The following is a 12,868-nucleotide window of genomic DNA, read 5'->3' on the forward strand; positions in this document are numbered from 1 at the left end:
TATATTTGTCTAAAAGACTATTTTACAGAGAACTCACAGAAGGCAATCAATCATATGGAGGTTAGAGGAAGTGCTACAAGGACACTCTCAAAGTCTCTCTGAAGAATTTTGGTATGGATTGTGAGATGTGGGAGACACTGGCACAGGACTGGCCAGCATGGCATGCCCACATCAAAGAAGGTGTTATGTTCTATGAGTAAAACAGAATTATATTAGCTCAAAAGAAATGTGAGATGCACAAATTGAGACATCTCGACTTCAAATGTTCTATGCACAATTTGTGCCCAACCTGTAGTAGAACCTTCCAAGCTAATATTGATCTGTCAGCCACAGTTGAACACATTGTACCTTCACCCCAACAAAATGATGCCATTTTGGTCCTCTTTGAGTATAAAGGACAACAATCAACCACGTGGCAGGCACTGTGCTAAGCACCTTATAGATATTATCTCATTGATCTCACACCAGCACTGGAAGGTATGTGCAATATTATCTTACTCTTACAATTGACTAAATAAAGGTTAAGTGCTTTGCCCAGAGTCACACAACTAATATCTGAGATTGGATTTGAACTCAGATCTTCCTGACTCCAGGCCCAGCCCTTAATTCACTATGCTACTTAACTATCTCTAAGAAAAAAATATGGAGGATAGGGGGCAGGGGAGAATGAGAGAGGAAAAGAGAGGGGTGGGGAGAGTGCATTTATATAGTGCTTTCAGGTTTGCAAAGTGTTTATAAATATTATCTCATTTTCTCTTCACAACTACCCTGGGAGGTGGATGCTGTTATTATTCTCATTTTACAGATGAGGAAACTAAATCAGACAGAGGTTAAGTGACTTGCCCAGGGTCACATAGTATCTGAGGCTAGATTTGAGCTCAGGTTTTCCTGACTCCTTGATAAGTTTAAATGTCCAGTCCTAGATGAACTACATCTCTGAGTATTGAAAGAACTGGTGAATTCAGTTTCTAAGTCCACAGATACTGATACTGCAGCAATTCAAAAAGCATTTATTAAGTGCCTACTATGTGCAAAGTACTAGGGATACAAAAACAGAAAGGAAAACATCACTGTCTAAAGGAAATCATATTTAAACTGGCATCTTGGGAGTGGCCTTATCCCAAACAGAGTAAGTCAAGATTTTCTCATTTCTCTGGTGCATGCATCCCACCTCAGAATAGAACTCTGGGGAAAAAAATCTCTAAAACAAAGTTTAGGCATGTCTCAATAGATTAACAGGGTTCCTTCTAGAAGTAAACCAATGTAACTAAGTGTAAGAAGACTGGAGAAGTAGAAAAGGACCAAAATATGAAGAGCGTCAGATGTCAAAAGAGTTTTAATTTGAGTCTGGAGGTGCCAGGGGACAACTGGAGTTTATTGAGTAGGGGGATGGCATATTTAGACATATACTTTAGGAAAATTTGGCAACTTCATGGAGAGGGAGGGAGGGGGGAAACGAGGGAGACTTGAGACAGGGAGGCCTTTCACATCATGTGACTTCATCTAGATTGAGGGGATGCAACTGGGGTAGACCCCTAATCAAACCCACCCCAGCCCTACCTGTGTATTATTAGAAGTCTATTGCAATAGACCAGATGATAAGGGCCTGCTCTAGGGCCTAGCTTCTTAAACTGTAGGTTGAGATCCCATATGGGGTGGAGTAACTAAATGTGGGGGTGGTGAAAAATTTGGTAACAGTAAAAGGTTACGTATGCCTATTTTATATACCTATATGTGAGAGTCACATAAAAATTTCTTGGGTGAAAAGAAGTCATGAATGGAAAAAGTTTAAGAAGCCCTGCTCTAGGGTGTTCTTGATGCCTCAGGATACAAAAACAACCTGTCCTGGTGTTGGCCATTTTTTTCCCTATTGCCCTCAGGTTTCTGGCTGTCTTCTTGTGTAGTTCTGGGGTGACAAAATTCATTTTCTGTAGTTTCTCATTGGATTTCTTGATCATTATTTGCTTTGGTTCTAAGCTGAATGGTTTATATTCAGTTGAGGAAATCCAGCTCTTTTGGCTTTTAATTCTCAGTCCCTTCATTCACCTATATCAGTGAGTCGGCAGAGAAAAGGGCACTGGGCTGGCCAAAGGACTTTGTTCATCTTTAGTTGAGTTTCCTGGTCCCTTCATATACAAATGGACTATTCTAAGTCTGAAAGTGGGGAATTCATCTCATTGTCTGTTACTTGCCTCTTATATCATGTAATTAGTTTCATTGAGATTGAGGGAATGAAATGGGATAGACTCCTAATCAAGCCCCACACCCAACCTCACATGGGTAAATGATTGTGGAGGGAGCATTTTGTAAATATGGCTATGAATGTATATGTATTCATCTCTAGGTAAGTAGTATAAATACAGTATTAGTGTATGACTGGCTCCTGATTGGAATGTATAGAAATTATAATAGGTTGAATTCCCATAGCTCTTTAAGATTTATACAGTTTTTCTCTCAAAATAACCTCTGAAGCCTATAGGTGAAGTATTGTTATCCAATTTTAAGAAGATATCCACACTAATAATCAGTTAGTTGTTGTCCTTCCTTCTCAAAGAGAACCAAAATGACATTGCTATGTTAGAGTCAAGTTACATTGTGTCCAATGGTGGCTGATCAGACCAATATGAGCTCGGAATGCTCTACCACAGGTCAGGCACAAATAATCCATGTCAATACTTGGGTTGGATTCTCTAAATTTGCTTATCTTGAGTTTCTTTTGAGCTACTTCAATTCTGCTTTGTTCATAGAGCACAGCACCTTCTCTGATTAAGACCACACTATGATGGGCAGTCCTGTGCCAGTGTCTCCTACATCTCATAATCTGTACCAAAGTTCTTCAGAGAGACCTTGAGAGTGTCTTTATATCTCCTTCTGTGAGTTCTCCATAAAATAGTCTTTTAGGCAAGCATTTGGCATTCGAACAATGTGGCTAGCCAATAAGCGTCACCCTCTTCTGCAATAGAATTTGAATGCTTGGCAGTTTAGCTTGAGAAAGTACCTACACCAGGTGATCTTCAGAATCTTCCCAAGACAATTCAAATGGAGGGAATTCAGTTCCTGGCATGACACTGGTTTACTGTCCATGTTTCAATGGCATAACAGCAATGAGGTCAGCACAGTGGCTCTGTACCTCCTCTCCTACACTTTCCTTTGGAACCTCCCAAACACTAAGCTAGCTCTGACAATGTGTGCATCAACCTCATCATCTATGTGTACATCCCTGGAAAGTACACTGCCAAGGTAAGTGAACTTATCCACAGTATTCAAAATCTCTCCATTTGCTGTAACTGATAGTTCTATGTATGGATGGTGTAGTGCTGGCTGACGAAGCACATGTGCTTTCTTGGTGTTAATTGTTAGGTCAAAATTAGCACAAGTGGCTGAAAATCATACTTTGTTGCATCTCAGCTTCAGAGGCTACAATCGTCTGCAAACAAAAAATCATGCACGAACACCCTCTACTTTAGTCTTGGGCACTACACTGTTGGTAGAACTATGAATTGATCCAACCATTCTGGACAACAGTATGGAATCATGAGAAAATTGGCTAGAATGGTCATACCCTTTGACCTTGGATTATTTCCAATTGCATACAACCCAAGGAGGTCAAAGGAAGATGGAAAGGTCCCATATATTAAAAAATTCATAAATTCAGGTTTCTGTGATAGCAAAAAAAATGGGGGGGAGTAAGAAACTAATGATTAGGGAAACAACTTAGCTAATTGTAGTAAAGAAAATGTAACTGATTATGTTTGTACAAGGTGTGCCTCATGAAGTTTTAATAAATTTTTGAAAACTATTTTTCTTTATTTTTGCCATTTATGAGATTAGATTTTTCACATGTAATATAAATTAATTTCCTATATATACTGTATATGATGCTATGATATTACAAATGAAAAACAAAAAATAAAGAAGTTAATAAATTTTGAAACCTTTTTATGACGTTTGGCCCAACTTGTACTTTATTACAAATATAAGGATTTCAAAGTAACTTAGGAAGATTTTTTACCTGTTAAAGAAAGTAGAACTGGGGGCAGCTAGGTAGCACAATGGATAAAGCGCTGGCCCTGGATTCAGGAGGACCTGAGTTCAAATGCGGCCTCAGACACTTGACACTTACTAGCTGTGTGACCCTGGGCAAGTCACTTAACCCTCATTGCCCTGCCAAAAAAAAAAAAAAAGAAAGAGAGAAAAAAAAAGAAAGTAGGACCAAAAGAACAATATTCAAAATGACCACAAGAATGTAAGGGAAAATACTAAAAGACATTCTGGTGACTAGAATGACCAATCGATTCCAGAGAATTAATGATAAAATATATTTCCCTCTTCTCTATAGGAAGTATACTATAGACCCAGAATATTATACACCCTGTAGACGTGGTTGATATGTGGGGTTGTTTTGCTTTATTGTAGCTTTTTGTTACAAGGAAAGGTTTTTATGGGGGGTTGGGGATGAGGGGAGTGTATTAGGAACTGACTGATATAAAAAAATAGAAATCATTGAAACATTTTTAAAAGCATTATCCCCATTTTACAGATGAGGAGACTGAAACAGTAGTGTACAGTGATATACCTAAGGTGCCACAGCTAGCAAGTGTCAGGTGTGGTATTTTAAGTCTAGACCATGCTACCTCCCCTAATAGGAACAAGAATAGAGTCAGTATTATCAAGTGTCATTGTCTGTGTGTCAAGTAGATAGTGAATATGGTCTTACAGAGAATAAGCCATTTACTACATAGAAAGATTCAGTTCAGTTTTTTAAAACTACTTATTAAGTGCCTATTGCATGCTATATTAAACAGATACAAGCATATATTAAGTAATACAAAAGACTAATAAGTGCTAACAATTTGGGGTTTCAGGAAAAACCTGGGAAAGGTTGACCCTGAGCTAAGCTTGATAGGAAACTAGATGATTACATTACAGACAGTGACCAGAAAGGCTTAAAGGATGATCAACCACATAAACAGTTGTTCTGTAGGGAGATGTTTCTACTGTAGACATTTTTATTAAATACTTTATTATAAAGTTACAGAAAATAGAAAAAAATTACAACCAGCATAGGAAAAAATGACCAAAATAGGAAAAAATACAGAGAAACAGAATTTTTCAATGTCATTAATTATTCTTCCTTCCTAGGCTCCTATGGTAGGAAACGGGAAATAACAACTGACATCTCTATATATTAAGGTTTGCAAAACACTTCACATATATTATCTCATCTGACTAGCAACAACCCTGTAAGGGGAGTGCTATGGATATTATCATCCCCAATTTCCAGATGAGCAAACTGAGCCTCAGAAAGGTTAAGTTATTTGCTCAGGGTTACACAACTAGTAAATTCCTGAGTAAGTATTCAGGCAGTCAACAAGTATTTATTAATAATATATTTATAATAATATTTAATAATAATAATAATCTACTATGTATGAGGTGCTGTTCTAAGGCTACAAAGAAAGGTAAAAAACCTCTCTGCTTAAGTAGGTCTTTCTGACTTAAAGTCATAAAGTGCTATTTCCCCTATATAAGGTTGCAGCTCTAAACTAACACATAAGACTTCATAACGGAGTAAATCATGTCCTGCATAGGTCCAGGTCCTTGGCCTCTGGTACCTGAGCACTGTCTATGCCACCACCTATGAGAACAACAGCAAGTTTAAACCTTGTTATCTGCCTGGTCAGTCTAAGGCAGGCTGGTACCAGAAGTCATGACATTCTCATTCTTTTTGCACTTAATGCCAAGGAAACTGAAGATTTTCATCAAGAGCAAATCAACAATTTCTTCCTCCTCAGAAGGCTATAGGGAAAAAAGAGGGGAAACAGATTTGTCAAACAGCCCTGCTTAGCAAAGTCTACAATTCTAAATACATAGAAGCCTAGAAACATCAGCTTGGTAGCAGCATTCAGAGAAGTAACTTTAAATGATCACTTATTAATGAGGTTTTCAAACTGTTGGGAACATAGTCATCTGGACAGTTTCTGGATGGCCTTGTTGTTGTTGTTTGTCCTTCATACTCAAAGAGTAATGAATTCTGAAGGGTGATGTCATGACTTGCACTGAATTGGATTTAAGTAAGGGAGGGCTGTGCAAGGTCATCAACCTCTCACTCTCTTCTCCAGAGCCATCTGGGTCCAATATATATATATATAATCAGGATGACTGGAGATGGCCCAGGATGTTTAAGGCAATTGGAGTTCAGTGATTTGCCCAGGGTCACACAGCTAGTGTCTGAGGCAAAATTTGAACTTGGGTCCTCTTGACTCCAGGGCCAGTGCTCTATCCACTGTGCCACCCAGATGGCCTTGTTAAGACTGTGGTAGCTCTCTCACCTCAAGGTCCCATACCCACACCACTTACTTCCATTTTTCACCTCTCACCTTCCCCATCTCAGAGGTGAGAGGTGAGAGGTGAGAGGTGAGAGGTGAGAGGTGAGACAAAGGTAATCATAGAACTTAGAGCTGGGAGAGACCTAAGAGATTATAATTTACTTGAACTGCTTCATTTTGTAGATGGAGAAACTTAGGTCCGGAAAGATGAAATGCAACAAACATGTACAGCCAGGTTCCAATTAGTGCAAACAATGAATTCCCATAACGTGGTCACATTATTCCCATTAGCACTGGATGCTTGCAATCTGCTGGAACCAAGGACCACTTTTACATAATTCTATGTGCCTTCAAACGTTGTAAATTTGAATATACTTCATGGAATTTATTCTTAGCACTAATTAGAATTTAGTTGTATAAGTGCCTATTATGTGCAAGGCACAGCTCCAATGACCTTTTCTCAGTCCTTATTCTCCTCGACCTCTCTCAGTAGCCTTTGACACTGATCTCCCTTTTCTCCTAGATACTCTTTTCTCTTTAGGTTTTCAGAACACTGCTCTCCTGGTTCTCCTTCTACCTATCAGATTGCTCCTCCTCAGTCCCCTTTACTGGATCCTCATCCAGATCATACCTTCTAACTATAGATGTCCCTCAAGGTCCTGTCCTGGGCCCTCTTCTCCCTCTATACTATTATGCTTGGTGATCTCATCAGCTCCCATAGATTTAATTACTATCTCTGTGCTGATGATTCTACTTATCTACATATCCTTCCTTCACCTCTCTGCTGACTTCAGATTTCTCATCTCCAACTGCTTTTCAGACATTTTGAACTGGATGCCCAATAGATATCTTAAATTCAACATGTCCAGAATTCATTATCTTTTCCCCTAAACCCTCCCTACCTCCTAACTTCAGGTCGATACCATCCTCCCAGTCCGTCAGACTCCCAACCTAGGAGTCATCTTCAACTCACTATTTCTCACTCCCCTTTATCCAATCTGTTGCCAAGGTCTGTTGATGTCACCTTTGCAACATTTCTTTAATGTATCCCTTTCTCTCCTCTGATACTGCCACCACACTGGTGCAGGTTCTCATCAGGTCTATTGCAACAGCCTGCTGGTGGGTTTGCCAGCCTCAAGTTTCTCCCCACTCTAATCTATCCAATATTCATCCACCAAAGTGATTTCACTAATATGCAGGTCAAATCATGTCTGTCTGTCTGTGTCTCTCTCTCTCTCTCTCTCACACACACACACACACACACACACACATCCCACTGGGTAAACTCCAGTGGTTCTGTTGCCTCTAGGATCAAATACAAAATCCTCCGTTTGAAGGATTTGTTCAAAGCGCTCCCTCCCTTTTTAGTCTTCTTACACCTTACTCCTTTCCACATACAGATTAATTAACAATGGCCTCCTGCCTATTTTCCCAATAAAGACAGTACATCTCTTGGAACAAGACACTCCATCTCTCAGCTGCAGACATTTTCTCTGAATGAATTTTCTCCATGCCTGGAGTGCTGTCCTTCCTCATCAATGCCTCCTGGCTTCCTTGGCTTCCCTAAAGCTCACCTAAAATTTCACCTTCTGTAAGAAGCCTTTCCCAACTACTCTTTTTTTGTTTGTTTGTTTTTGGTAAGGCAATTGGGGTTAAGTGACTTGCCCAGGGTCACACAGCTAGTAAGTGTTAAGTGTCTGGGGCTGGATTTGAACTCAGGTACTCCTGACTCCAGGGCCGGTGCTTTATCCACTGCACCACCTAGCTGCCCCTCCCAACCACTCTTAATTCTAGTGTCTTCATTCTTTTAATTAGTTCTTATTTATTCTGTATAGAGTTTGTGCATATTTATTTGGTAGCTATATCCCCCATTGAATGTAAACTCCTTGAGGTTAGGGATTGTTTTTTGCTTCTCTTTGTATCCCTAGCACTTAGCACAGTGCCTGGCTCTTTGTATTTTTATTTTATTTATTTATTTTTTTAAGTGAGGCAATTGGGGTTAAGTGACTTGCCCAGGGTCACACAGCTAGTAAGTGTTAAGTGTCTGAGGCCAGATTTGAACTCAGGTACTCCTGACTCCAGGGCCAGTGCTCTATCCACTGTGCCACCTAGCTGCCCCAGTGCCTGGCTCTTAATAAATGTTTATTGACTGATTGACTGAAGGCAATGTGTTAAGCACTGGGAATATAAAGATAAAAACTACCAGTCCCTACCCTCAAGGAGCTGAAATTCTACTAGGATGATGGTACACATAAACAGATAATTATATATATATGTTGATTTGGGGAGGAGGGAGAGGATACTAACAATTAGGAAGATCTGGAAATGTTTCACCTAGGAGATGTGTTAATATGAATATATGGATCACCTGGATTTGATGGAGCTGCCTTATTATCCAAATGGATTTTATGACACCCTGGAAAGTGCCCTTTGACTAAAATCTCAGGCTGAACCCAGATAGTTAGCAGATAAGTCCCTATTTACTAACTTCTTTCTCCAAGAGAGTAAACAAATCAAAATGCCCCTTTTGACTAAATGTCAACTAATAAGTCCCCATTCACTATCTTCTTTCCCTGAGAGAATAAATAGATCTTATTGTTCTCCTTAGCAAATATCTAGGCATCCTCCTCCTTGGTAAACCCTTCCTGTGTCTTTAAACTGCCCGTTAGAGTATTTGTTTTAGGTTAATTTGTATCATGCTAATAAAACTGACATTATCCTGTAACCAGTGAGCAAAGAAACCTTATATACCCTCAGAAAGAGGGAGTCCTCGAGCTCCCTTCTTTAGGAAGGGGTCGCTGCATTATTCATGCTGTTTCTTCTTGGGACAAATAAACTGGGTACTATGTTTTTCCTATCTGTCTCTGATCTGGGTTTTCTTGTAAGACATTATGTTCCCTGATCTGTTTTGTTTGTTTGTTTGTTTGTTTGTTTGTAGGAGGACAGGTATGGAAACAAATTGTAAGAGATATTATAAAATTGATTTCTCTGATCTGTTTATTATTTTTTTGGTAAGAGACCAGCAAATAAAAACTGTATTTAATTTTTTACAGATGGTTTATAATCTGAGCCTTGACATACAATAGGGATTCTAAGAAGGAGGGGCGAGGAGGGAGGACATTCTAGGCTAGGGACAGCCTGGGTAAAGACAGAAGTGAGAGAGGGAGCCCTGAGTTCTAAGAATTGCAAAGAGAATAATCTGGCTTTCTCCCTTTAAAAAATAAAAATGTATCCCTAGCAACTAGCCTGACACATGGTGATTGCTTAATAAATGCTTATTTAAAGGTTAATTGATGCTATATACAGCATCGAAAGGGGAATCATGTACAACAAGACTGCAATTAGGCTAGAGTTGTATTGTGAAGAGCTTTAAATGACAAGCTGATGAGGTTATCTTTTCTTTCCCCTAGAAGTGATAGGGAGATACTGAAGCTTTGTAAGCAGGGGGAATGACACTGTCAGAACCAAGTTCTCCCGTGATATACCCTCCAATAAAAATAGGCAGGTGGTTTCTACTTTGTCAATAAGTCCCCTTTGAATTTGGTAAGTGAGACTCACTCAGGGCCTGGTCATTCTTAGGTAAACACATAGGCTTGAGTTTTTAACTGTTCAGAACAGCAGCCTGGACCCCTGGCCTTGGTGACCATACCACTAGAGAAAACCATCTGCTTGAGCAGTTGACAAACCAGCTTCTTGATCTCCCCCTCTCTGTTTAGCATGTTCTCTTTACTTACATTTTGGGCACCTGGAAACATTTTGTACTTTCTTACACATAGATTCATTCAGTCAAGTCAGTCCTTTGCTCAAAACCTTTCAGTAGCTCCCTCCTGATGTCTAAGTAAAAATCAGAATCCTCTTACCTGGCATTCAAGGCCTTGCCTGGTGTCAGCCTACCTTTCTGGCTTCACCTTATCCTACTTCCCTACATATAAGCTATGCTCCCGCCAATGTGAACAATTCTCTGACCTCCCAAACACGCCCTTTGCTCACGGTGTTCTGTATCTCTAGTGACTTCTCTCTTCTTCCCCATTGAATCGAAGGGCTTGGGAGTGTTTAGGAGGAAGGAAACCAGCATTTATTAAGTGACTACTGTGTGCCAGGCACTATGCTAAGTGCTTTGCAAATAACACTCAGCAAGGATATGATAGCTGTCTTCAAGCATTTGAATAGCTGTCAAGTACAGAAAGGAAGAGACTCGTTCTGTATGGAGCCAGGGAACAGAACTAGGAGCAATGGGTAGAAGTCATGGAAAGGAAAATGTAGGTTTTGTGTCAGGAAAGATTTCCCAACAATTAAAACTATCCAAAAGTGGAAAGGGATGCTTGGAGAGGTACTGGGTTTGACCTCAGGGAAGGTCTTTAAGCAGAAGATGGATAGGTTCTAATAGGGATGCCTTTTGGTTAGGAGTTGGTCTTGATGGCCATTGAGATCCTCCCAACTCTCAAATTCTATGATTCTGTGGATTCCTGCTCATCCTTTAAGTTCTAACTCCAATGCCCCCTCCTCCACAAAGTTTTCCTTCATCTCCCTGGTCAGTAACTACCTTTCCCCTTTAGGACTCACATCATACTGTTCTTATACTTCTCTAATGGGTTTATATATAACATTGCTTACTAGAGTTGGCTGTGTTTTTGTGTCTTAGCCCTCTGTAAGGGGTTAAAATTCTAGCTAGTCTGTCTAAAATATCTAATGAGTGGTCACCAATAAATTATAAGCTTTAGCAATAGTTTAGACTTTTAAGCATTTATTAAGGAGAATAAGGATTTGGTCAAAAGAAAGAGGAAGGCCTAGATTCATCTATCTATCTCGGGGAGCTACAGTTCTGCTCCGCTGTCCACGAGAGTCCTGGTGAAAGAGAGCTAGAGAGTCAGCCTCGCCCCCTCTTCCTCCCACAAGCAAATGTCATTTCCTGACACCAAAGAAAAGCCGCATGGCCTTGCCCTCAGAGGCATTCTCCTCATGGTGGAGCTCTCCTACAGTAAGTCTCCAGCAGGTGGCATCATTCCAATCATTACACCTCTTATTAAATGGTACCCTGCTTGACAGCAGGGACCATGTTTTAAGTAAACTTTGATTCCTCTCCAGTGCTTAGCACAGCACTCTTTGCACAGTAGACATTTAATAAATGTCTTTTGTATTGTGCTGTGTATGTCCTAGCAGTAAAGCCTGCTTCTCCTTGGACTTGAAGAGGAGGGCCTGGAAACTTTTCAAAAGTTCACTTTAGGAAATATTTTTCCAGCAGGATTAGTGTGACAACGCAGCCTCAGAGGTTGGTGACTGCATGCACAACTGAGGCTGGCAAAAAAACCTCCTTAGCTTGTGCCTGTCATACGTTATCCCATCTCCTTCCAGAGTAACTTTCCTCCTTGTAGGAATATTATTCTGTCTAAAAAATATCTTTAAGTTTATAATAGGAGTGGCATGGAGTAGATTACCTCTATGTCAACTAAGATAAATATGGATACGGACAATTTTAAAAACCAGAAAAAAACAAGAACCAAATTCTCATGAATCTCTTTGTCAGCTACTAAATTTAAAAAACCTACCTCCCTAAAAAGAATGGTGAGCACAGGCCCTGAGGAATATTTCTTCTCAAAACTGGAACTATTAGTTTTTGTACCTGAGGTTAGCAGTACAAAATGTACCCTGCCAAAGTGTCCTGAAATGCATTCTCAGTTCAGTTGGTGAAGTGGGTGGGTGACTTCAGGAAATTGTTGAGAGCTCACCTGGGGAGTGGCCATGAGGGCACTTTTTATTTCTAGGTACTTAGTTCAGTTGTTTCTATGCTGCCAAAAGCCCCCAAGTGCCATCAGCGTCCCTCTAAATTTTGTTACCCTGAGTTGGCCCACAGCTGTTCTGCAATCGTTATGACTGTTTCCTCTCTAACATTCCATAGCTGGACTCTACAGGCTCCCACTGACAATAATAATGATGATAGGTAGCATTTATATGGCACTTTAAAGTTGGCATAGCATTGAACTTATGGAATCTCATTTGATACTCACACAAACTTTCAAGGTACATTCTATTATTAGCGCCATTTTCCAAATGAGGATGAGAGAAGTTAAGTAAGTGACTTGCCCAGGGCCACACAGCTAGTAAAAATCTAAGGTATGTAATGATTGGAATGACGCCACCTGCTGCAGACTTACTGCAGGACCCTCCACCATGAGGAGAAGGTGTCTGAGGGCAAGACATGCAGCTCTTTGGTGTCAGGAAGTGACGTTTGCTTGTGGGAGGAAGAGGGGGTGAGGCTGGCTTCTTTTTCGTCAGGACTCTGGTTGAGGGTGGAGCTAGGAATTCTCTTTCCCTTTAATAGGTAGATGAATCTAGGCCTTTCTCTCTCTCTTTACCAAATTCTTATTCTCCTTAATAAAGTCTAAGTCTTGCTAAAGCTTATAATTTATTGGCGACCACTCATTAGATGTTTTAGACAGACTAGCTAGAGTTTTAGCCCCTTACAGGTAGAATTTGAACTAACATCTGTCCTGACCTGAAATCTAGCACTCTTCCTCTAGTTGTACCACCTGGCTATATCT

At 40.1% G+C, this 12,868-nt stretch overlaps 1 protein-coding gene across 1 annotated transcript in view; it reads right to left on the reverse strand.

Moving 5' to 3' along the window:
• The window catches only part of PKD1L2 (polycystin 1 like 2), a 155,638-nt gene that overhangs the window by 14,211 nt on the left and 128,559 nt on the right, over window positions 1-12,868 (reverse strand). Inside the window, 1 exon segment of the mRNA XM_043981005.1 lies at window positions 5,665-5,799. Coding sequence (XP_043836940.1) covers window positions 5,665-5,799 — 135 coding nt within the window.

The sequence above is a fragment of the Dromiciops gliroides genome, chromosome 2 (assembly GCF_019393635.1).
Source record: "Dromiciops gliroides isolate mDroGli1 chromosome 2, mDroGli1.pri, whole genome shotgun sequence".
In the NCBI taxonomy this organism is placed as follows: domain Eukaryota; kingdom Metazoa; phylum Chordata; class Mammalia; order Microbiotheria; family Microbiotheriidae; genus Dromiciops; species Dromiciops gliroides.